At 41.7% G+C, this 26258-nt stretch overlaps 1 protein-coding gene across 6 annotated transcripts in view; it reads left to right on the top strand.

The window, feature by feature from the left end:
• Nucleotides 1-26258, top strand: part of znf827 (zinc finger protein 827) — a 69050-nt gene that overhangs the window by 27765 nt on the left and 15027 nt on the right. For 3 of the 6 annotated variants that reach the window (XM_065957001.1, XM_065956986.1, XM_065956988.1), the window contains exons 5-9: nucleotides 7718-7999; nucleotides 16387-16629; nucleotides 19816-19870; nucleotides 20122-20222; nucleotides 24757-24789. In XM_065957001.1, the coding sequence (XP_065813073.1) occupies nucleotides 7718-7999; nucleotides 16387-16629; nucleotides 19816-19870; nucleotides 20122-20222; nucleotides 24757-24789 (714 nt within the window). The remainder of the gene's footprint in view (nucleotides 1-7717; nucleotides 8000-16386; nucleotides 16630-19815; nucleotides 19871-20121; nucleotides 20223-24756; nucleotides 24790-26258) is intronic. The other 3 variants (XM_065956996.1, XM_065957000.1, XM_020628845.3) reach the window with 3 other exon arrangements.

A 26258-nucleotide genomic window follows, 5' to 3' on the forward strand; every position in this document is an offset into this window, starting at 1 on the left:
GTCACAGTCCGTTTATATACATTTATAGTCTTCTAACACTGGACACGTCAGATATTTTCAGTATCCTTTAAAAGTGAAGAGAATTTAAAGAGATATTTTTCTAAGGTGCCTATAAAATGAATAGGTCTATCAATGTGAGTATGTATTGTACTGAATTTGGAAGTTATTAATACCCAAATGTAAGACAGATTTGAGAACTACATGGAAAAGCAGCTTGCAGAGACACAACACCCGCTTGGCTCCTGTAATCCATAATTGTTTTGTTTATTGTGCTATTTTCTCCGCTTAACTTTAGAACTCCAGTCACTGCAGTCACACTTTTTATCAAAAGTGTTTTACTTCTTCCAGGCTTGAACATGACGACTTGCGTTTTTGATCAGAAGCTAGATGTTGTCTCCCCTTGGCCTTAAGTTTTGTTTTGATTCTTCGCTGTCACCAGAAATAACACTCGTAAGAAGTGTAAACAGTTTTATGTTTATCGTTCCAGGTCAGGGCTGCAGTGTGTCTCTGTGAGCTGCTTTAAATGGATTCTAAAACAAAAGTAGCCTTAAAAAATATCTGGGAGGTAGTTCAAACCTTCAGGAAATAGACAGCTTGAGCTTTTGACAGCTGCAAATACATTAATGTGTATGGACTATTATGGGATTAGAATTGGAAAAAAATAAAATCCCAGCAATGTTATCCTGCATACAGTGAATTCAATAGAAAACTGTTTACACAATATGTGCTTAATCACTTTGCAAGGGTCTCAGGAAGATTCACTAAACATTCTGCTGGTGTTTTTCAGATTATTGTGCTTACTTAGGATATCAGGCATGCCTTCACTTGCACACAGGGTTATTCACAACCTTGGTTTCTGCTTCTTTCCCATGAGTATGGTAGGAAAGTAGGCCAATGACTTTTGGCCTTTTAAAGAGAACCACAAGCCTCTTTTAACTGGTGTGTAGGATAACACAAAAATCATTCTTAACATGACCTTTTGGCTCTGATTCGAGAAAGTTCAGAAACTGTACACAATACACAATGATTGACATATTCATACACCATACCTCAGAAGACCTTTATCGGCTATTAAACAGGGGTATACACACAAGGGATCCCACCTATGACATCTTATTTGCATATCTACATTCAGGAGATGATGCAGCTCATTGATTGAGCCTCATTCCTCATCCTACAATCGGCTGATACTGTAAAGTCAAGCACACCGAACTGATTAATGATTCTCTATTTGTGTCATGCCATCCCTGTGATGTAGATATGTTTGTATAAGCAAAAGAGAAGAGACATTCTTAGCATAATCACAGAACATTCTCAGCCTACTTACTCCTGCTTGGTATGCGAGGAGTCTGATATTGAGATTCTTTCTTACTTACTATAAACATATTACACTGGTTTACTAGATGGCCAACTGAAGTTATCTTTTGTTTTGTTTTGTTTTTATTGGCTCATTTAAAATTCACCTCTTGCAAAACAGCATCTAACTGGGTGAGCTATTATTACTGTCAGATGCAAAGTAGAAGTGAACATCAGAATCAACTCAGTGCCACTGTGCAGCACTTAAGTCATGACCTACATCAGAGTATGTACGATATGTTTACATCTTATCTTGGCGACATATGGTCAGTTTTTGACGCACATATTATTTGCTTAAAAATGTCATTACAAACCCAAAAATAAAATGACATTCTTCTACTACTTTTTTGATTTAATTATTTGAGGGTGAATTTGAGCTCCTTTTACAGGCATTTAAAATGGCTCTTAATGGCTGCGCGGTAGGACTCTCGTGTCTTTGTTGTTGGCCACTGATAAGAACCACTGAAGCAGTTCAGGACTGACTGATTTGCTCAAAGGCACCTCAACAATGGCTATTGAGAGATTAATTTTTCCTACCCACATATTGTTGGTTGTCAGGGGAGCCTAAGATGTCTAACCCCCTAGGCATCTTTTCTCTCTGCTAAAAATGATCTGTCTATATGTTTGTATTAAAATGTCTGACAAAATAAGGACACATTTTATTTTTCAAGATGCTGATGAAAATGACAGAGGAGTGGAAGTTGATTTTACATAAGTGATTAGTGATTACATAAGCCACTGTGCTTTGTTCAACGTCTTGTGAAAAGTGGAAGCAGTTTAATTCACATTCAGGAAACAATACTAAGTTTAAAAATGTGTTTGTTTATCAGCATTTTTCAGCCTTTGGCAAAGTCACAATGTGACATCGAATTTTCTTAAGCTTACTAATGTAATGATACAGCATATATTTTAACAAACTCTACAAACATGCTGCTCTAAGGTAAACTAAATCCAGATCATGTTTAGATGCATTTCACCATGTTGCAAAAATATCAAAGGCTGGGCTCGGCGACGATGGCAAGATTGATGGAAAAAGGTTGACCGAGGTTCAGCGTCGGGGTCGAGGCTACGGCTGCCACTCTTCCACTTAATGCTGTGTAATTAGATTGAGATCTTGAACGAGGATGGGAGGGAAAAACCCTGGGAACATTAGATTAATTAAAAATTGATGCATAATTCATAATTAAAAAGGAATTCATAATTTGAAATGATTAGCGCCCTCAGCGCCATCCTGTGACCCTGCCAGGATGCACAGGGACTGGGCTGGCTTAGTTAACTCCCCCTCGATCTTGCACGCCCCGGCTCCACATGGATGCCCCCTGGGTGCCAGTTTCACTTCACTCCCAGACTGCACAATCAAGCCTAGGCAACTCCCAGAGGAGCCAAGATGGCTTCTCACAATGTCAGTCCAGTGTCAAGTGGCGGACATCTTAGTCAGGGCATCATTCAAGGAGAATGAGGGAGGATAAAAAAAAAAAAAAAGACAGGACGAGAGGATGTTGAACTTGAATGCATGATGATGGGTTTTAATGAATACTTCTTCTTTGATCATCAACATCTCTCTTTGTTGAGGGGAGGAGTTAGAGACTGAGAGTTATGAAAGTGAGAAGAACCGGACTCAGATCTTTGGGAGACTTACCCATGCTGAGGAGCAGCCAGAGAGGGAGAGGTGATGGAAGTTCCTCCTGGGACCTCTAGACTCTATTTCTTTTGACCTCCCTTCCAACCCAGATTGAATGTGTACACGAGCAGCTCATCCCTCCTGCTTTTACACTGCTGTCTCAGTGCCTCAATCCCACATGGCCAGGGAGAGGGAGAGGGAGGGGTTGGGGTTGGGGAGAGCGTGGTGTGAGGCTTAAGAGAGAAGGATAAAAAAAAAAAAAAATAGTCAGATAAAGTGACAGCAAGCAAGAGAGACAGAGAACGAGGCAAAGAGGGAGTTGCCTCGAGTTCCCCAGGCATTAGAAAGCCACTGAACTCTTCCTGACCTCTGACATAATAAGCATATCATTTTTTTGGGCTGCCCTGCTTTCCATTGAGTGTTATACTGATACCCTTTGATTTTTATCCTTGCACGCTGACACAACCGTTAGCTATCCAGTGTGATCCACATTTTGATTCAGAGATGAAAGCCACTGAGCCACTTTGAAATGCACAGCCCCTACCCTGTGCCCAGTGGACCCCGAGTTAATAATGACAGTGGGCACAGCACACCCCCAAAACACCAAACCTCCCCCCTCAGCCCACCACCCCCCGCTGTGGTGACACAGGCACAACGAGCTTGACCCTGGCTGGGTGTGAATAATTGGCATGCAGGGGGTTGTGGGAGGTGTTGCATCTGTCATGATGCTTCTGCAGTTGTCTTATTTATCTCCTTCCTTAGAGATTACACTGAATGCAATGCAGTACAACAGCAATAAAAAAGGAAAGACTGGGTGAATTTTAACCCTTCACCATGTACAAAATATATATATTTTAAGATTATAAAGGAACATTATCATAATTAATAGCATAGGGATGGGCATCTATAGGATATTATACAACAGTAAAATCGGAACAAGTGAGTTGACTAGTCAAGCCACATTCCATGAGTGCTGATATTAAGTACAACATAATTTAATTATTTTTCAGTAACGTTACTGAACGTTAACGTTAAGTTAACCAGACTTCTCCGTTTGGGTTGATCATGCTGGCTTTTCTGAATCACGTATAACACCAAAGTCACAGCCAACAGATTTCTTTTGTTTTACGGTTGCATGATTAATGTAAACAGTAACACACAAATAAATGTACATTATACTAGTTAACACGTAGGCAAACACATAAGATAATGCTTTTGGGCATTCCCAACCAAGTTGCTGATCTAGTTTCTCATTGTCATTTGTTGAACTTTTGTATTAAAGCAGTATCAAACTCTAGGATGTGCTGTATATCAGCACGGCTATAATCATTTATCACCCAATCCCACCATGCTGGTTTTTAGTAAAGCAGTGCTCACTCATGTTGTATATTGCTAAATTCTTATGTAGAAAAACTCAGGCTTTGTTGACAAGGATCATTTTGAATTTTGAGATATCTTGTCTTAAGTTTGTGTCTGTCTGTGAACATCTAGATTTAATCTGCGTTTCCTCTGCTTTCTAGCTCTGCATGAGCTGACACAGACAGGCCTTTTGTGTGTGACCTCTGGTACCTACATCCCCACTGCAGCCATCAGTATCACTGTCCGGCGTCTAGCACACTGTCAGCTATTGTAGGGTTCTCAACCTGCCCCACGTAGCCCTGTGCTTTTTTTTTTTTTTTTTTTCCTCTCCCGGAGAAAACAGCAGCCAATTGTCAGAGGGGGAGCAGGGCGGCGTGACAGAGGTGGAAAGCTAATGAAGTTATTTGACGGCAGCCCTGGCCACGGAGCGAGAGGTGAGGCGTAGTGGACAAGCGCCTGGCAGCGAGACGGATGAGGCGCGAGAGAGGAGCGTGGCGAAGGGGAAAGAGAGGAACAGGGAAGGGAACAGCAATGGAAGTGGCATTGGTGGCAGGTGTCAGAGAGGGTGTGATAACATAGAGACAAACTGATAGCATCGTCAACCCAAAGCTAGAAGTACAGTATCCTGCGCAGAGAGCTGACATTGGCCTGGGTTTGTGCTCAAAGTAGAGATGTCCAGTCACCCAGAGATGCCTGTCTCCTCCTCAGATCTGTGTTCACTTCAAGGCTGATCTGACACAGACTGCATGCTCGTGATGCTTTCTGTGATTGTGAAACCCTGACAGACAAAAGGCCAAAGTGTAAGCTTGGCGTTGCAGGCGGAATTGTTCCTGTTGGTTGTGTGCTCTGGCTTCTTGTCATTGAGCCATCAGCAAAGAGGAATACAAAAACGTGCACATTGAATTAGGCTACTAAATAATTCATTTGGCTCTGTAACATAGATTCTTTGTGGAAATACTTTCTATTTATAGCCAGTAACCTAAAGGTCACTGGAGTGGTATGACTTTGTTTGTGAGTGCACGTCCTGGGGTTGTTTTCTTCACGAGGCCACAGAAGAAAATAAATGTTTAGCTTGTGTTGAGTCTAGTGGATTATGTGCAGCCTGTTATTTGTTGTATGTTTTAAAGCAGCATTCACAGCATGGGTACTGTTGTTAGGTTTACACCTCGGATATAGTTTATTATGTGTTTGCGTGGGTAAATGGGGTAGTGTACTTTTATGTGTGTTTGTAAGACGTTGACCAAGTGTGGTGTCCCTGTCTGATCCGACATGGCCAAACACGCTTCTAATTAGAGGACGTCCTTCCAGGTGCTGACCAGGTTATACTTAGCCTGCCCGCTGACATCTGACGGTGTGACATTTCCAGCTGGTGCCGCATGCGACCCTGCGCCACTGCCCCTGAACTTGAAGGTCACTCCCCCCCCCCCCCCCTCCCCTCATGCTCTCCCCCACCGCTCAACCTCTTCCTTCTCCCCCCCTCCTCTTGATCTGCAGCCCTAGCCTGCCATGGTGTGGCACTGTGGCATCACATGGGTGATCAAAAACACCTGCACTCTCCCCTTTTTCCTGCCCCTGTATCCCCTGTCCCTGAGCCCTCTATCCCTCCGGCCTAGATCATCATTAATCAGAGGGGCTGGAGCTGGCACAGATTGATGATGCGGGCAGGGGGCGGCAGGCCTGTGTCGGGTAGAGATGTTAGGTGAGGCTTGAGGGTGAGGAGCGGAGCAGATCTCTGCTGGGGCCAGAGGAGACCGGACAGAAGTCTGCCCAAGAATGATAGCTTTGCTTTTATCCATGCCCTGTTTCATATGTGTGTGGTTGTTTGTGCGTGACAGACAGTAGTGGTGTAGTTTGTTTGAAAACTGTTGATTTGTACAGGGTTATGAGGGTTGTTTATCAGTTTTTTGGCAAAACCTGGCTGCTGGAATCATCAAAACTTTACGGAACAAAAGGAAAAAAACATTGCAGAGAAGAGAGAACAAATAGTGCTCATGCTTCCTCTAAGTGTCATGCTTGCTCATATAAACTCTAATTTTGTACAGCAGATAATTTTAACCATTTAAGCGATGTTATGACAAATTGTATTTACTTATTCAAGAAATAAATGTCATTGTAAGATATTTTAAAAATATAAAAACACAAAAAGTTATCCGTCTTGCACATGCATTCATGTAACAGTTTTATGGTTGATCTCTACTGCCAACTGCCAATCCACTTAGTGTAATACTTAGAACAGTAATTGGTTCTGATAAATGGCAGAGTGCACCCAATGTAAGTCAGGTAACACTAGGAGACAATAGTATCCTTTAATGACACTCAATGAAATAAAGATATCAGGTGTTTTAGCAAAGACATGACAGTGGATTTTACATATTTGTACAAGCTTCTTTCTGTGTTTAATTGTCATTTTAGATTTGAACAATATTGTCAGCTTTAGCCTGTGTAAACCTTCCTTTAAGAACAGAGTGCAGTGAAACATGCTGAGAGACACAAAGAGAGGCGCTTGCCCCGCTGTTCTTTTCTTGGCGGCTATCGGAAGTTGCTCCATGTCTAATTATTAATTATTCATCTTAGGCGGATTAGATGTGGCCCAGTTTCTCTTGAAGATGACTTTAGAGCAGAGGGATCCATGTGACAGTTCACTCCCCAACCTAGGCGACACGCTGCAGAGATGGCAGATAAGGCTACAGCCGATTGTTATCCTGCTCCACAGAACTACAGGAATTATTTCATGTCCCAACGTCTGAAGAGACAATCCCGGGTGAGAAGGGATGGCGAAACCAGACTTTTGAGTAGAATAAAGCGGAGAATAAAGTGTATGGAAATTAATGGGATGGGGAGGGGGGGAGGGGGGGCAGTGTGAAGGAGAAAAGACGAGTGAAATGAATTGGGAATTTGTTGTGGATGCCCTGAAGACCAAGAGAGAAGGACAGTCATAAGGTTGCACCTTCTGTGTTGGCCCACAGCACACCAACTGTGGTGTTTTTTTACAGTGACTAGACTGTGAAAATCCACTGTTGGCCACTTTGTTGTTCCATTTCATTTTCACTTTCATTTAATATACTCTATCTCATGTGTATAAAGTCCTTCTCAATCACAAGAAATGTTGAGGAAACTAATTAATGTCCCTTTATATATATTATATTATATTATACAATACATCAGGTGTTATTGTTTAATGTTTCAGTGAGCATCACAATAAATATTCAATACCCTTGTGCATGCAAGTTTTTAAATAGTTTGCCTTTCTCTCATTTGTAAGACAGAAGCTGTGATTTAAAAAAAATAAACTTTTTTTTTGTTTCTTACTTATTTGAGCTGCTCCAATCATACTGTTGTGCTTAATTTCCTTTCATACCTTTCTTTTCTTTCTGACTCCAGCGGCCAACCAGAGAGAGACACTGAAGTCTCCATTCCGCCTAAAGGAGGAGCCCAAAGTGGAGGAAGCCTTGAGTCCTAGACCTTCCTCCACATCACAGAGCCAGGTCCAGCCAGGCTTCACAGCAACATTCTGCCACGACAGGATAGCTGGGGCAGCCTCAGAGCGCCTGGGCCCACTGAAGCCAAGGGAAGGAAGCCCCATGTCTAAGAACAGCCTGTTGAGCCAGGACATCAACTTCAAAGTGGCCTCTGAGCTTCTGATTAAGCTTTCAGGTAGGCAAGGTATGTATCGTATCTCCAGAACAGCTTATTTCTGCCCAAGAGAGCAGGACATTGACATGGGAGAGATGCCATTCTCTGTTGAAAGTTATTTTACTATTAAATCAACCTTTGAAGCCATTATTTTAAGGTGGCAAAGTTGCACATTATTGAAAACTGATTTTTTTATTTTCTTTCGGGGGACAGTTCATGCAATTTGTTATCAGATTATTGCAATGCTAACAGCTTGTTTGAGTCTTAGATCAACCAATAGAAGCTCATTAGAAAACATTTAGGCCAACTGTTATGACTGTGATCGCCATAAAAGGTTTTTAGCTGAACCTAACCAGTGTATTGCACATTTTTTTTCCCCTTCAAAAAGGCTATCCATGAAAGCCTATTTCAAGTTGTTATGTTGTTACAAAGGCATGATTTTTCAGATCAGGTCTGTTTGATTTCTGATATCCCTCTTTGGAACAATGTCATAAAATGGTTGAAGATCCTACTGCTTATTATTATGAACTTAAAGCTAAACCCAAGTTAGAAAGAGAGATAAAGAGTAGGATGTTTGCGCCATGTTTTAACCTGTGTGGACCCCTCTGACATCATCCAGTACAGCATGATTTAGCCTCTACAGCCTCTGGTTTGAGCTCAGCAAGAATGCTGGTTAAAATTCCTCAGGCAAGGACTCAAACCTAGTTCTTCATTATATGTAGCCTCTGCTTAAAGCTGCTGCTTTTTTTAGCCTACAGATTGCCAGGTCAGATCCAAGTGGGCTATGGACAGGTGTGTGTCCACTGTGGGCTGCTGAAGTGTATCACTTTGGCAGTCAAGAATAAAACTTGCAATGTGTGTGTCCCTATGTGTGTGTGTACCAGCAGAGAAAGAATCCCTAGTTATGTTGTTTTTATTCAGCAACAGATCATAGCTATATAGTTTTCATATTTCAGCATAACTAAGAGAGAAAAAGGTTGCATACCCTTCTACCTACCAGTCCTTCATTACATTTCCTTTAAAGTAAAACCAGACTGGGTTCAAAATTAGAACGATACGTACACTATAATTGTGCAACAGTAAACATTTACAACGTGACACACTTGTACAAATATGCATCCACAGTGTAAAAAACCTCACAAATGGTAGCGCATTATGTTGTTTCTCCATCCGTGGCTCTTCATCCTGTGCCAGTATGTGCGTGCCTGACAGACACCTCACACACGGATTGCCATTGTTCTCTCTGAGTTGACTGGTGTTCACAGTGAATCATGCTGGCTGGGAGCTCTGTGGTACTACACGTGTATTGCTCCACTGCCTGCCCCCAGGTCACGTTTCCCAGTGTGCGTGCATGCGCTTTTTGTGTGAGGGTTTGAGGAAGACAAAGATGACATGATTGCTATTTTTATTTTTTATTTTAAACTCTAATTTGTTCTATTGGTCTTTCTGATCAGGGAGATAAATGATCTGGGCTGAGCTGCAGCCACCTATCGTCTTTGTTTCATCGCTGTTATCATTCTTTGTGTCCCGTCAATTTTACCATTTCCCACCGCTGCACCGATGTTATCCTGTCAGTTTATTTGGTTGTCAAACAGCATGGCCAGCGTTTATCCCCTCCCATCACTTACACCAGCTCTGCAAGGTTGACCTAGGTTAGGGAAAGATGCTGCAGCGTTCATCCGTCCGCTGGCTCCCTCTGCCCCCTCACACAGTCCTCGGAGTGCAGTGCCGTTCATTGCCATGGCAACAGCGGGGGCGGTAGATGGAGAGGGCTGTCTGGAGTGACAGCCTTGACAAGAGTCTGGACCCTCAAATGACCCTGGGGGGAAGGGAAGGAGACAAAGATGGTGATGAGGAAAAGGAGATACCAGGGAAAGGTCAATGCAGTTACAGTCACGTGTGATTACAGTCATGAGGTTCAAGGGCATCCACACTCTGACCTTCCTCTGTCCCCAGTTAATGGTCAGTCACGGAACACAATAGGGAAGGCATATTTTGGGGAGCGTTTGCTCTATTCAAAACATCACTTTCTCCTGTTAAAAAGTGCTTATGTTCTCATTCTTGCATGTCTTACAGCAAATGGTCACAGCCTAATTAGATTTCAGCAGCTCATCCTTCCTCGACCATGGCATTGGACAGTCAGAGCAAGTAGGGTTGTCATCATTACGGCCCATTGTACTGTAACATGAGTTGCATCATCCCTTTAAGTAGGTCACTTCTACCCCCCCTCCCCTCCCCCCCCCCTCTCCTCCTCTCCTCGCTTCCTTATCTCAAACATTGGTTGGTCATGTTGAGTCGCCTTGCTAGCGCTACCTCCCCCACATCTGTTTAAAACCAGGCTGCTGGTGTCTGGGGGCTAATTACGCCGGGCTAAATAGTCCCTGGCGCCAGCGGCTAACGTGTCCTAGCAGATGGGCATTGGTGTTGCAGGGCAAGGGGAACATGGCGTCACAGGAAAGGAGGAGGGGAGGGAGAAGGGGGGGGGGGGGGGGGGGAGGGGGGTGCAGGGCCCTAGGTGGTGCCCTGGCAGACTGGCATCGTGTGGGTAACAGCCGCGCCACCCACTCACCATCCAGCCACACTCACTATAGGTGTGAAATCACACTTTGTACTTGCTTAACTCATTCCTCAGGAACAGGCCTTCCATCGCTGAGGACATTTAACAGGCCCTCTCCCCTCCACAGTCCTCGTTAGCCTGCTAGTTAAAGTTACATGAAGCAATTTTGACCACTGAGGTGCAGAGAGTCTTTGAGATGACGGCAACAAAATTATAGCTTACTGGGGTCTTCTCCTTTCTGAGGTTATGTAGTATTAACTAACAGCATACTTACACAGGAACAGAGTAATATGGACCCTCCAACCAAACTCTTTTTATGTTAACCTTTGAAATGTAGGTTTTAATGTTAACTGTTAATTATTCCTGTTTGTCTAAGAGCTCTAGTGAAAGTAAATAAACAACATTGTTTTTTTTTGTTGTGTGAATAACATCAATCAACATCAATTAGCTGTATTCTGCACAAAAACTAAAAGTGAGCGTTGATTACCAGAAATCCTGGCAGCGGCCAAAGCTGATTGATTGAGTGATATTTAACACCGTTTAACATCAAACTATGCCACTTCCACCTGCATTCCCTTCAAAAGACGTAATTGGCTCAGCTGAAGGAGCCAAAACTCACTGACGCTGGCGCTGATATTGTCACTGTCAGCTTGATAATCTGACAGTTGCACGAGTCTCCATCAATATTTTTGGCGTTTTCGTAGTATTTTTAGATTGAACTTAAAATGACGTGTTTTAATTCTGCTATAACATTTGAGTTTGCTATTAAAATGCCTGTATTGAAATGCAGCATACAAATCAGATGGTGTAACACACCAGTTAGTGAGATGTTTATTTTTATTTTCTTCTGGAGCCTCGTAATGTGCACTTTTTCCTCGAGGTAACTACAGTGGATCATGTTGCATAATGGCCGTGCTCTCTGGCCTTGCAGCACTTGATACAGATAAAAATTCACAGTACCATTCCTGTTACTTCAGCTCGCTGTAGGGATTCAGGGAACTGATGTGGAAAGCGTTCTTACGCTCTAGAAGCAGTTTAGCTCAGCTGATGCAGACAGGCATATAACTTATTTTCAGGAATTCCTTTAAATATATATTTTGTCATTAAAAATTTGGACCAATGTCCACTGTAATTAATAATAATAATAATATTTGTGATTGGGCACAGCAAACAAATATGATTGATTATACAACTATTGAATGTATTCATTTGAACTTTACTTTCATACAGTTTATACTACTTACACTGCCTTTCCAGCATGATGATGGTTAGCATTAATTCAAAATCAATGGTTACTTTATGATAAAGTAAATGATTTAACCTTTTCATTGAAAGAACAAAAATAGTAGCCTCGATGCTTTTCCTTTCCCTGAAGAAAAAAAAAACTACCAACGAGCAAGACTCGGAATGAACCAAAAATAGAAGAGGCCTTAAAACATATTTATCTCTAAATAAACAACCATGTTTATACATTCAATATAAATATAACCTTTCCCCTCTTAGTTATTAAGTGAATGCTCCATATTTCTCTTTAGCCTCACATGAAAGGATTCACGATTTACTCTATATAGCTTACCACAGCAGATTGTGTAAGCAGTTTACCACTCTACTTCACAACACGAGCATTAAGGCGAAGTATTACTTTATGTGAAGCTCCACACTGCTCTGACAGTGTCCTCATCATGCCCCCTCAGTGTGGCCGCTCGCTGACCTCTCTAACTTCCACCCCCCAACCCCCTACCTCTACATCTTTCTCTCTGTCTCACCGGCCGCTCATCACTGGCAGTAGTTCTATTTACAGGAATGCAGAGATGATTCCTTTTGCTCCTTGCTATATGTTGGTAGCTTTATATGCAGATGATGATTGACAGAAGTTCTGAAAAATGACTCTTTGATTCTTTATAAAAAAATGGTAAGGCTGTATTAGCCTATGATTTGTTCTTCCGTGTGCCAAATGTTTTTTTAGGACCACTTTATTGGGGTCATATGTGGCTCCTGATGGGCTGTTTATCAAGCACACTGCTACAGAGTTACATGAAGCTGCAGTTTTGGTCCATTGGAAGGCTGAACTACTGAGAGCTAGCTGGTCGAGGATCAATTGTAGCAGCAGCTGTCTGTGAAGTCTGCAGGCAAGGCTGCTGTGGCTCCCACATGACATGCAGTCTCCACACTGCAGCCTTTGAAGCGCCTGAACTCTTCACCCCTGTCTGAGCAGGTCGGCTAGAGAGCAGGAGAATAGAGAGATTGAGAGAGAGAGAGAGAGAGAGGGATGGGGGCAGGGAGCGAGGGATGTGGAATAGCAGAGCAGGGAGAAGGGTAGACAAGGAAAGAAGGAGGGGGGGAGAGGTGGAGAGGTTGTCATTTAGGCTCTAGCTGTTCCGCATCCTTCTGTCCTCCCCCAGCTCCTCTTCTCTCACCCTGCTTTCTTCTATCCTCTCTAACCCTCGGGTGCTCTTTTTCTGGCACTCTTTCCCCCCCTTGTCTTTACCCTTCGCCTCTGCCTCTCTCTGTCTGTCCAAGTTTTTGTTTCTTTCTATGTATCACAGTGGTGCGTTAATTTGACTTTGCATGCATTAAATTACGAATCCATTTTGGGTCTGAACCCTCCTGTGGTGTATTCTCAGCTGAACAGGCTGTCACGTCTGTGTAGATTCAAGCAGACACCTGAGGTCAAAGTTGATCACTAAAAACAGAACATCGCACAAACCCCAGTCACTTTCATTCTGGCTCAAAACTTGAGTAGTGCTGCGTCACAGTGAACAAAGTATGTATAGTGCATTTTCAGCAACTTGGCATGGAGATTGCATTCACACACATTGTAAATGTGTGCAAAGTGACTGCCTTTACATACCACACAGAGCTGAATGAAGCTTTCATTTACATACTCTTACTTGGTTAAAGGTCACTCTTGCTTTTAAACCTCCAAATTTAGATGGACTTCAAGTGAACAGTTTGTCACACGTTTCTAATACTCATGCTGTGCTTATGAGAGTAGAGCGGTAGAGACATGAAAATAAATCATAAAAACTGAAACCCAACTACAACCAAAAGCCTGCTGCTCATTCACCAAACGTGAAAAATGGCAAAAGGAAGATGGAGCACAAGTGTGCTTGATTTTTTTACTCTTGACTTGTACTTCCACAAACAAAAGGTTTAAGCTTATTCAAAACTTAGAATAGTTTCAGATTATGCCCAAAATGTTTTAGAATCAGGTTTTGTGCATGTTTGCTTCCCTCTTTGAAGGTTTACATTGTTGTCAAGCAGGCACTTCGTAAATTGAGTCATATCAATGGTCGTTTCACTGTACTGTGTTGTCACTATTTAATGTTAAGACTGGAGCAAACTCAGTCAAACCTTCAGGGGACTTTTTGCATTTTGTTGTTCAATGAACATTTAAAAAAAATGCCAAATGTGAATGTAAAGATGTAGTTAATTGTTATGAGATAATTTTAGATGGCATTTTCTGTACAGCATCTAACTGTCAAAACGCTCTTGTGTTTACGATTACTGTGTCATTTTTTTTTTTTTAGAAAATTAAATATTACTCAACGAAAAAAATCCATATACCGGTGCTAAACAAATTTATAAAACACATCCTGTACATAATGTATCAGTCTGGGGTTAAACACCAATTATTTCCCATAGTTCCTGAAATTATTTGTAGGTTAGATTTATGGTTGTTTGGGCTTATTGGCGTACTAAGAAGTGATATTGTGAGAAATTGGAGCAGCCAAAGTTGGCACAGGCGATATTGTATAAGCACACACACACAGACCTGATTCTGTGGCCTAATGGCAGCTGGTGTGTCACAGAGGCAGCTTCTGCACCAGAGGAGGAGAAGACACATAGAATCACACAACACACTCATTTACAGACACACACAAGCTGGATTGTGGCAGAGTGAGGGCTGCTTTTTATGGCTTGAGAACAATAGGTTATGACCCAGACTAAAAGGCTACAGCTATTATCAGTGTGGGAGTGGGGACACAATTTATTTTTTTAAATGTGTTTATTTATGTAGCAGGTAGACTTCTTACTTTTAGATTTTCTGCATTCATATTATCAAATATATTCACCGTCATGTGCTTTCTCTCTCTAATGGTTATTTATGTTGAGAGCATCTTTGTCCCGGCACTGAGAGCTGTATATATAGTGTCCTTTTGCCTGTTGATGTTTTTGTTTTGCATGTGTTTTTGCCACACAGCAGTCCACTCAGCGTCTATCGTTAGGGTGGTGATCCAATGATGGAAGCTCTCGTGTCCCTTGGTTGACCCTTGCAGAGCAGTGCCCCCTACCCCTCCGCCCACCCATCCGCCTCTCTCCTCCTCTGCCCCTCACTCAGCCTCTCCTAGGTTACTCTTGGCCAACACTGACCACCTGATTAAGGGATTAGTGGGGCTGATGGTTGTCAGTGTCCCCCCCCCCCCCCATGCTGGCTCCTACCACTGAACCAGACACCTGGACCTCTTCGGGGGGAGGCGGGTGCTTAAACAAAGCACACACTGATTCAATGATACTTACATGCACACAATGTCCCATATATTAAGTCTGGTCTTGATATCTCACACTGGCCTTATTCAGTAGAGGAGTGGTGAATGCAAGGGGAGGGGGGGGGGGGTAGCAGGGTTACTGTCTTGTATCTCCCTCCCTCCCCACCCTTTCTCCAGTTCTTCTGACCTTCCCCTGCCCCTCCCTCTGCTCCCATTGCCCTGCCAAATTCATATATCCCATAATCGTGCTGAGTCGCCATGTTAGCAGCACTGTATCAACCCCGCTGTTTTTGTCTTGCTCCTGCTTGACACCGCACAGAGACACAGCCTCCTGCCATCGCTGCAGTCAAAAGATCAGATATCAAGGCTCTACAGATGCTAAAAGGTTCCCTTATCATTTGTTATTGAGCTGCACTGTGTATTCTTTCTGTAGCTTTAAATTGGCCTACATTTAATCACGTCAAAATAGCCATTGTGACCATTAAAGAACCAGTTCTGGTTTTGAGAAAACAAAGCCTGCCTCAACTCTACCTATCAGCCCTGTATATTCCTAACAGATGCCATCTCGACTATTTTTAGCAGGCTTTTTCGCTTCACCTTTTGAACTTGTGCGAGAAGTGAGTCAACAGCTGTTTTCACCATTTTTTTCATTGTCGTTCATGTTTTAGAAATTCCTTGATTGAAGGGAATTTTCCAAGTCAAGCACCTGTAGTTGACAAAGATTAATTGCTTCTAAGTTAACATTTGAAGTGTTAGTGTATTTTCTGTCCACCTCAGTGAACCTAGATGAGCTGCTGGAGTACACCCCGCCGCCCCCCCCCCCCCTCTCAAGTGAGAGTGTGACCTCCTGTTGCCCTCCTGCCCTAATGATTACACAGCAACATGCTAACCCGCTCAGTTCGGCTTAGCTGCAATTTTCATGTTTCTGATTTTATATTTAGCTACAGCTGCATTCATACAACATTGCTGAACATGATGAAGGCTCTACAAGGTGTCTGTCTTTGAGTAGCTGTATGAGTGAAATGGACTTGTCTTGTAGAGGATTAGCAGTTCTGACAGGTACTTCTACCAACAACACCACATGGAACTAAGTATATTCATTATTCAGGTACATCCATTTCAGGTTGAAATGTTTCTGTGGTCAGGGTTCAATTTTTCAATTATTCAAGTGCTTTTGATATTTTTGATAGTCAAAGAATACAGTTAATAATCCTTATTGCAAAACAAAGAGAATCCTTGAACATGAAAATGTACTGTCCTTTGGAAGAACATTGAATTGTATACACTGGTTCTATTTCTTCTCTCTGTTATGATCAGACCTTCATCAAAATCTAACAGTAGTTGTTGTCTTGTTCAATCATATGTTGCAGAGAACAACAAAGATGCCCAGTACCAGAAGGTGAAAGTAAAGGCCGAGCCCATGGAGGTGGACCCGCCCCCTGCAGATCTCACCCCTCCTGCCTCTCACCTGCTGGCCTTCAGCACTTTAGGAGCGAGTGAGAAGAGTGAGCCGATGAGTAACCTCCCTGAGACGTTGGCCCGCCCACAGAAAGACCTCTTCTCGCAGGACATATCGGTCAAAATGGCCTCGGAACTACTGTTCAAACTGTCAGGTATGTTCTTTGGGCACACACTGTTCTCTGTAGATCGACTACACACATGTACATACACACAGACACACAAAATACCCAGCACCATGTCTTTTTTTCCTGCTTTACTACAAGTAAACCTTGGACACTTTTTGATACTCAACCATAAAACCCATGTTTCCATTTTCCATCCTCTGCTGGCTCTGTTGTAAAGTCAAGGATATATGACATGTAATGACATCCTGCTTTGTACCTGTTTGGCCATGAAAGTGACATTGAAGCAGCAGACAGCTGTTTGTATTGCTAGATTAGGACAGAGCTTTGAGGAGAAGGTGTGTGCATGTGTGTGTTTATGTGTGTGTGTTTGTCTGGGGTGGGGGTCAAGCTTTAAAGTCCTGGGCTGTGACCCCAGATCCATCCAGCCTACAATCTCGTCACTTAAATGCCATACAGAGAAACAAGCTCGAGTAAAATCTTTTTCCTCGTCTTGCTCTAGCACATATTCACAAATTCACACATTGACAGTCTTTCTTTCCCACACAGTCTTGCATGCACACCTTTACACACTCACACAAGGCCCCATGGGGAGTGGTGTCTGCACAAATGCCCCCCTCCTCCCTCTCGTCTCTTCTCTCATTCTCTCTCTCTCTCTCTCCCTCCCTCGACTCGTTTTCAGACATGCCGGCTCAAGCACACTTGGCTGCACACGCTCTCCCCACTGCACTTCTCCTCCCTCCCTCTCTTTACATTTCTCCCGTGCGGCATCTCCATGGCAACGTCGAAAGAGACCTCTGTCCTTGGCGAGCAGTGTGACGAAGTGGGGTGTTTAGGGGTGCAGTGGGAGGGGGCAGAGGATAAGGAGGGTAGAAAGGGCAGCGGGGGTACACTGTATGCCCACCCAGGAAGAACAGGGCATCGCTAGCCTGGCAACAGTGACGACCCCCCACCTTAGAACCGGGTCTGAATGTGAGGGGGGACGGGAACAGAGTGGGCTGCTGTCACACAATGAGCAATCAATATGAATTACCCAAAGCAGTAGGACCTCAGAGACACATCAGTAGCAAGGTCGCTCTGAACACTGAGATGGTTGCAGCTTTGAAATTCACTTCAGTGAATCGCCTTGAAACTCACGCATATGGCTCCGTTCTCAGGCAGTTTGTATAGAGCTCTTTACCTCTGAATACTGAAAACCAGAGCCCGGTGCTCACATTAGAATTGGCTTTAGCTGATTTTACAAAATATCTCTTAAAATAATTTCTATTTAAGACTCAACCGCGCAGGGAATTAAAAGGCTACTATAATGCCTGCAGAATATGAGAAAAAATGGGATGTGCGATAGTGTTTAATATTGCGGTGACAGTATTTACTGCGACAAACATTAATTCAAGATGCACATTTGAAAGAACTTTTTTTGATTGTGTGCTATTCTTCATGTTTTATACAATACCTGTTTTTGAATCCAAATGAAGGTTTTTTTTCCACCACTGAGTTGGCACTAGCTAATCTGAGGACAGCTGATCGCTATCTTGAGCTTCATCTAACTGCATCAAAATGATCTCAAAGCATGGCTGTTATACTCAGGCCTTCATTCAAAACGTTAAATGTATACACGCTTAATGAGAAACGTACTTAATGTTTATATACAATTATTTTTCATTTTTATAGCGATAACATATGTGGCGTGTGCATTGCAAGTACCTATATCCCAAAAACAAAGACACTGGGAGATGAGCAGCCCAGCTACGTCTTCTACTTACTGATGACTGTTCACCATGTTGGATCTGCTACACTACAACTGCATGCAGCAGGAACAATGCGTTCCTTCCACGTCATTAGACTTTAGAGAATTTTCTTAATGTTTGATTATGACCCTTAAACAGATGTGATCTTAGGTGACAGAACTACAGATGTGAGAACAGCGAGGACTTCAAAGTTCTAAGAACCTCAAATGTGTCGAGGCTTTTCAGAAAAAGACCATAATTATAGACAATTTTAGCGACTTCTCAAGCGCTTTTTAGTGAAGGCATCCATCCTCACAAGAAAAACAGACTGTCAAGAGAAATGATTACTCTTTGTGAATTGAAAAATCAATTTTTTTGTTTATCAGCAGCTGTCTTATTCAGCTACGCAGAGTAAGAAGTGACATGGTAGAAAAACTTTCCGGTAATTAGCAAAAGAAAGAAATGTCAGGTAAAAAAACTTTTTTTTTTTTTTTTTTTTTTTATGAGTTGGGAAACAAACAGCCTGTCCATTTGCACACAGGTGTTGATGTGGGATGGGAAAAAAACGCAGGCCAGACACAAGATTGAAGTTACTTTTAAAACTGCCAGCTGTTACATATTAATTATTTATCATATTATTCCTAGAACTACTGTGAATAATCTGGATAATTTTGCCTCTAGCAGACTTTTCATCTGTGCTCAAAAACTTGAACAGTGTTGGTCTGGCTACATCTTTGCAATTTAATGAAATCAATTAAAACACTGTTGAATATAAATCCCACATTTTCAAAGTGCACAGTCTTTACTTTTTATTATTGGCTTATGTTAGCCGTGTTGATTTAATATAAAGGCAGATTTTTAAGGACATAGCTGTTTGGACTCATCTCGAAAGGTGTTTGTAACATTTAGTTTCCTCCTTGTTTTACTTACAAAAACACAACCGTACACAAACAAACAAACACATACACACACACACACATGTGTGCCATCTGGGCAGACTAATGCAGATCTGACCAGCCATGCACATTGTTATGTTTTTAGATATATTTTCACATTGGAGTTGCTGGACTTACTTCCAGCCCTCGGGTCGGCAGGCCCACCAGAGACTCCCACTACTCCAGATGGCCAGAACACCCCTGCCAGCATAGTGAACCTGTTCTGTACCAGCTGAGGAACACTTTGAGGAATCAGGATCATATAGTGTTTGTTTCTCTGCTCTATAATGGCCATAGGGTGGAAGGAGGGATTTAGGACATTTCTGGTAACTATTTATTGCCTGACAGAGTAATTTAAGTGGCAGCATGTTAAATCTTCTTATCTGCTGTCTACAGTGGAGTCAGAATTCATCTACTCAAACACTTGTTCCTTACCTTAAAGTCCAATTACTTGCCCTTTTCTTTACTGACATGTCCTTTAAAATTGGACAATGCTAGCATATTATATCAGCGATGACTATGCTGATGAGTGTTTTTTTGTTTTTGTTTTTCAGAAAAAGTCAGCAAATCCAACAACCATAAAGACAGTAACATGGTGGGGATAAACAGGTGAGTCATTAATAATGTACATGTAAAAGCTGTGCAGTTACATAATGTTTGTCTTTAAAAATGTTTTCCTGAGTTTTACATCATATTGCTTTTTAACCAAACAGTTGTATGTTTTAAATTATGGATTATTACATACTTTCTTGTTATTTTTAGTGGTGGCATAAGCAGTAAACTGCCTTTTTTGAATACAGTTAAAAATAGTTTTTGAATCATCAGGCATGTAAATGACAGTATTATGTATCATGTTTCAGTCCGTTCCTGGACGAGTGCTTCAGACAATCACCCTTTAACTCGCGCTCCAAGAGCTCTTCCCCCGCAGAGGCCAGCTCTTCTACCAGGGCAGCATTTCATGGTAAGACACACACACACACACACACACACACACACACACACACACACACACACACACACACACACACACACACACACACACACACACACACACACACACACACACACACACACACACACACACACACACACACACACACACACACGAACATGAGTAGAGGTGTAGCAGAGGAACAGAGACATACCAAGAGTAGTTAGCTGCAGGCAGTATTACGATGGACTCATATTAGGTGTTTTAGAGCTACAATGATTGGTCAGTCAACAGAAAATGTTTTATTTTTTCATACTTACCTGTACAATGTTATCTAGTTCCAGCTCCCGTGTTCAGAGATGTGCTATTTTTGTCATACGTGACTTTAAATTCGATACTGGACAGTTTGTTAGTGGAAACAAGCTAAAAAAACAAAAAAAAAAGACTTCTTGCTGGGATTGTAAGAAGTTGTGAATGTTTATCTTGTGAATGACATCATTATCATCATTACTTAGCAAAACAGCTAGCTTTAGGAACTTTAAAAAGTATTTTATTACATATGACGCTCACAATACATAAAATGTAGTTAAAATAATCCTCATTGTCAACATATGTGGAAATGAGCCTATGACTTTACAGACCGGTTTAAGACATCAGAAAAATCACAATACAAACACGTTTAAATGACCAAACTCCAACAGTACAGTCAGCATTAACAGACATGGTTACAGATGGGAAAAGTGTTTTAAGAATTTGACCAATTTCAGCCCTTGGTATGAAAGAGTTTTGTGGTCACTGCTTTGGCTTCCTCGGCTCTTCCAGAGGACATTTTTATGAATCTTTTGAAAGGTAATGAACAGGGTCAGAAAGAGTTAGTTGTTCTTTTTATTTCACCCACATTTTATATACTACATTTACATGCTAGTTGTTGCTGCTGTAAATAACCCTACAGGCTGTGTTCGTAACTCTGGGCATTGTCATATTGTTCATAGCCCGCAGGTGCCTGTAACATATACACATATTAAACGTTTGAACACCTCAACAGGACCTGCTTAGAGTGCACAAGTCTTCATTTCCTGACAGACTACAAGCCCTGCTTTGCCTTTTATGATACATCCGTTTATTGTTGTTTTGGTGAACAAACAAACAGTTAGCCCCTTTTAAACAAATAGAACCAAATTTAGTCTACAGCCACTTGTATAAAAGCTTGACCCATCCAGTTATTACTCCATTTAAATATGGTTTACGTGGTGATGATCATTAGCAGCTTTCCCATGAGGCATAGTCAGCAAGAAGTTAATAGGATATTTCTGCCATGCCTCTAAATAATCAATAAAGGGTTCCAGGTCAACGGAAGTTTTCAATGGAGTCTTGTCAAGTGAATTTATCCCAGTTAAAGGTGTTTCTTAACATGTTTGATCAACATAGTGTAAGTGGCAGCTTGTACCTGTCTCCAGTTCATTATGCATGCTTAAAGGTTTATAAACCTCACCACAGTTGGACCCCGAATACAGTCTGCTTTGCCTTTTCCAGAGTTTATTCTATATTGGCTGTAAAATCTTTAAGTGCATGGATATTTCAACTGCTCATACATGCCTGTAATTGTACAACAGACCATCAGTTTGTACACATTCAGTCCCATTCACCCTCACACACACAAGCTTTGTAGCCCAGCAAGCTACCAAACGCCTAACTACTCATGAAGACTTACAGCTTTAAATCAAAGCATACGGCCACAGGGAAACATCACAATTAACCACCTCCAGCTTTACATGATCTCCTCCTCCCCGGTAAACCTCCTTTCCCCGTTTCATATTTAGAGCTCCATCCGGCCTTTCTGCACTCTCACTCATTTCCCCAACCTGGAGGCCTCTGCCCGAGGGCATCCCCCCCCGTCTCCCTCTTCTCCCCTCTTCTCTGGCATCCCACAACTTCCCTCCATGTTCCTTTGGCAGTGAGGGATCCAGAGGTTAATTAGCTTGTGCCAGCTTCGCCTGTCCCTCTGCCAGTTAATGAAAATCTGATTGGCTTCTGGGTGTCAAGAGTGTCCTGAAAGTTAATTCGCCCAGTCCACCTCCCCTTTCCCTTGTGTGTTTTAGCTTCAGATCCAGCCTCTGCTGCTCACTCTCTTACTGTTGTACTGTTTGACTCTTTTCTCTGCTTCATAGATGTCTGCCTTCACCTTTTCTTTTTCTTCAGTGTCCTTCTTTCTCACAGATTTTCCTCCGCTCTGATTGTTTTTCAGCATTTCTTGTTTGCAGTAGCAAAGTAACTTGAGATTTTCTTCAGCAGTGTTTGTTAGACACATTGAACTTCTTGTTTGAAAATATTTATGAAGAGGTTCAAATGTGTGGGACTTCACTTAGAAAGAACAAATGTTTAGGAGTTAGTGGATGAGTGACCTCCTTATTTTGATGTTCAGCACAATTCTCCTCTTTTTGAGTCCCTCTTTCTCCGGCTCTAATGCCAATAACTCAACTATTAACACCTTCAAGCAGAGCTGCAACATTTTTTAATATTTGATTTACAGGTTTTAATTTTGTACAACACAAGTACAGTACAGTTCAAGACAAAGAAACGCTAAAAGATAGAGGGTTGCATCAAAAGTATTTTCAAAATTGTTGTGACAAAATATCATCTCAGGAGCACGGTGCGGTGACTGGAATGTGAGATTGAAAAACAATAAGCAGATTAATCATTTGTGCGGCTAATTAATAAATAGATTTATTGGTTTACTTCATTGATCCCAATCTAGAAAATTCAGAAAATTGTGGACGTCCTAAATGGCTTTTTCATCTGTGTGTTTGTTTGATTGTGGTCTGGAGTCCTTACTGTCCAGCTTCACATCAACATGTGTGACCAGGCCAGCTATAAGTGTCACTTTTGAGTCAGTTAATGCTTTTATGTGCTCAGGAAGTCCATGACCTGCATGTTGGCTCCGGCTGCAGGTGTCGTGACATATGTCGTGTAGGCGGTGGTTGTGTTACCGGAGTCACGCATATACCAGTTCCACATTCACTTGCCTATATCTATCACTATCATTTTACATTTTTTATGTCCAGAAAACATTTCATTTTTTTTATAGAAAGGCGCTGTTGACATCACCAGCGCACTTTTTGCTCCGTGTCTGATCGGGAAATAAAAAAAAATCTAAAATAAAGAACATACAGTTAAAAGTAACGGAGCAGTGTGCTCTGTTTGTTTGGACAGTTTAAAATAAAAATAAAAAAAAGGTTATGTGAAGGATGATGTGACACAAATCAAAGCAGATAAACAAAAACACGACATGAAGTTACTGGTTTGCATGTAAAGGGCAAAGAGGGGATTCAATATGGGAGACGGATAGTCAAAATGCTCCAGGGTTTGTGAGTCAGTGTAACAACACTAAAATGTCCTTTCACAACTCTTTCCAAAGCCAATGCATCTGTTCATGTACACATGGTACACTTGAACAGCCAATCAACAAATGATAGTAAGGACTTTGCGTTCCCTCATGGTGGTTGCTTTACCTTCATTAAAAATACCTAAAATGGGCTTTATTGTGTTAAAGTTATCACAATTTGCTACTATATTAAAGAGCCCATATTATGCCCTTTTTGGGGTTCGTATATTTAATCTATGTACCTACTTTTGTACGTTCACAATAGCTAAAGTTTGAAATAAGTGTCTGTTTTCATATACTGCTCCTCCTTGCTCCCTCTCCGCTCTGAGTCCGTCAGCTGCACTCTGTTGAGCCCACACTGTTAGACCCCACGTGGGCCAAGTCTGCTCTGATTGGTCTGCCGATCCGCTCTGTCGTTATTGGTCAGTTGCTCAGCACGCTTCTCTGAAATTTCAACATGAGCTGCTGGGCTTGCCACAACGAGCCAATGGGCTTAGATCAGTGACCTCACACTGACAATGACGCCGCACTGACACATTTTTATCGAGGGGGGCTAGAACCGAGCGTTACATGCGGCTAATGCTACAGCTAACAGGAGGACGTAGGAGAAGCCGCGTTTCCGCGGACTTTGAATTTTTGCACATAGATGTGCCTAAACATGCACAGGACACTTGGAAAACACACTAAAGAGCATATAAAACCAGAAAAAGCATAATATGGAACCTTTAAACACTGCAGTTTGTGACTAAAGGATTCCATTTTGTATTTATTTAAAGTTTTGTTTAAGTTAGGGCTGTGAAGTTTATGTGCACTGATTTGCATCTGCAAAGATTCTACAAAAGTTTAGAAATGGAGCCGCAGAGTTTTTCCAGCTTTTATGAACACAGAAAGTGGAACTATAAGTTTTATTTTGATTTTTTTTCTTTTTTTTTTATGCCTTGCAAATACAAAAGTTTTGGCCAAGGTCAGTCTGTGTAGCAAGTTCACTGAACCATATAGACTATAAGTAAAGAAGTTGTGTTGCGTTCTGAGTGCTGTGAATGCTGCATGTTCTACCCTTGGGAATGACTATGCCACATTTATATGGTAAGGCTTAAATCACAACAGCAACTTCAATTCTTTAGATTCTATCAAAGCATCTGAAAATAGCCGCTCTCATTCTTTCTATTTCTTTGATTAAAGGGTGGTGGAGGAGGGAAGGGGAGTTGACACACGGTAAGGAGAGCTATGATGGTGTGTGTGTGTGTGTGTGTGTGTGTGTGTGTGTGTGTGTGCTGCAGGCTTTAGAGCAAAGGACTGGCGCTTGCTGTTGACATTAAGAATGCATTTTGCACTGCATCCAACCCGCAGGCTAGAGAAGGAGCATCTGTCAAATGGTAGCAGACAGGTTTCAGTCTTGTGGGTTAGTAAATTAGCCTACAGTGTATCAGCTGTTCTGTTGTGTCTCTCACACTGAAGTGAAAGAGACTTTTCCCGAATACAGATTACATTTTTACCTCCTAGTTTCAGGCTACATGATACTTACACAGTATATTTTAATCGAGTATAAGATGCCATGATTTCAAGCAGCCAAAGTGAATGTTAAGGAGTAGGAACCAACATTCATTATAGACAGAAAAATGTTCCTTCACTTTTATGTAAATCATGTCTTCTATATTCTGTGTCATCTTTTTAATGCACGTCCCTGTAATTTGTACCTTTTTTTTGTGAGTCCTGCTCCAGCCTCTTCTGTCAGTCTAAGCAGAGGGCAGGAGGCCAGAAGCAGTTAGTATATCGCATACAAGTTATTATAGTTCATAGTTTAGAGTTTATAGGACGAAGGAAGAACTGATGGTTGTTCTTAGGGCATATGGGCACCTTCACAGTAAGGGAATGCTGTACCAGATTATTAAAGCATTGTTTGAAATTATAATAACATAATATAATAAAGCTTTATAAATGTATAGATTTATCAGAATTTCAGATTTTAATGGAAAATTTCAAGAACTTTTGGAAATAAGCTTATTTAACAGTTCACTAGCTTAGTTTAATGGAAGGGGGAAATACTTTCCCAAGCTCCATCTAAAGTTCAGAAATACTCATATATGCATCTTGTTTACAGTCTTTGTGCTAATGTTTTATCAACATGTTGTGTTATTTGGGGATAAATACTATTTTTGTCCACACACTGTTGGCACTAACTTTTTTTGTCTGCAGTCTTATGTGCTAAGCTAGGCTAACCGCCTGCTGGCTATAGCTTGATTTTTAGCGGCGAGGCAAGAAAGTGGCATCAATTTTCTCAACTAACTCTCATGTATGAAGTGAATATGAGTCTTTTTCCCCCAAACAGTCTCCTGCTTCCATTGTTCAAGCTGTTTTACTGGTGTTAGTCCCATTAAAAAGTCAAAGCAGTGTAGCACATAAGAGACTTACAATATTTACTTCAGTGTTTCATTTCTGTCCTGATTTATTTCTTACCATTGTTACATTTTCTTCACCACCTAGTCCCTCTGTGTCTCTTCTCAAATATTTACAGTTACATTAAAGCAAATGACACCAATAATTCTTTCTTTCTTTTTTAGGAGTTATGGAATTTATAGTGATGAGCTAATATTTAAGGACGGCAGTATCAGTACACGAGCACGTAACACAGCAGACTTTTTGTTTTGGAGAGTCTCTACAGTTTCAACATCAATACACACTGA

Source organism: Labrus bergylta, chromosome 1 (genome assembly GCF_963930695.1).
Source record: "Labrus bergylta chromosome 1, fLabBer1.1, whole genome shotgun sequence".
Lineage (NCBI taxonomy): Eukaryota > Metazoa > Chordata > Actinopteri > Labriformes > Labridae > Labrus > Labrus bergylta.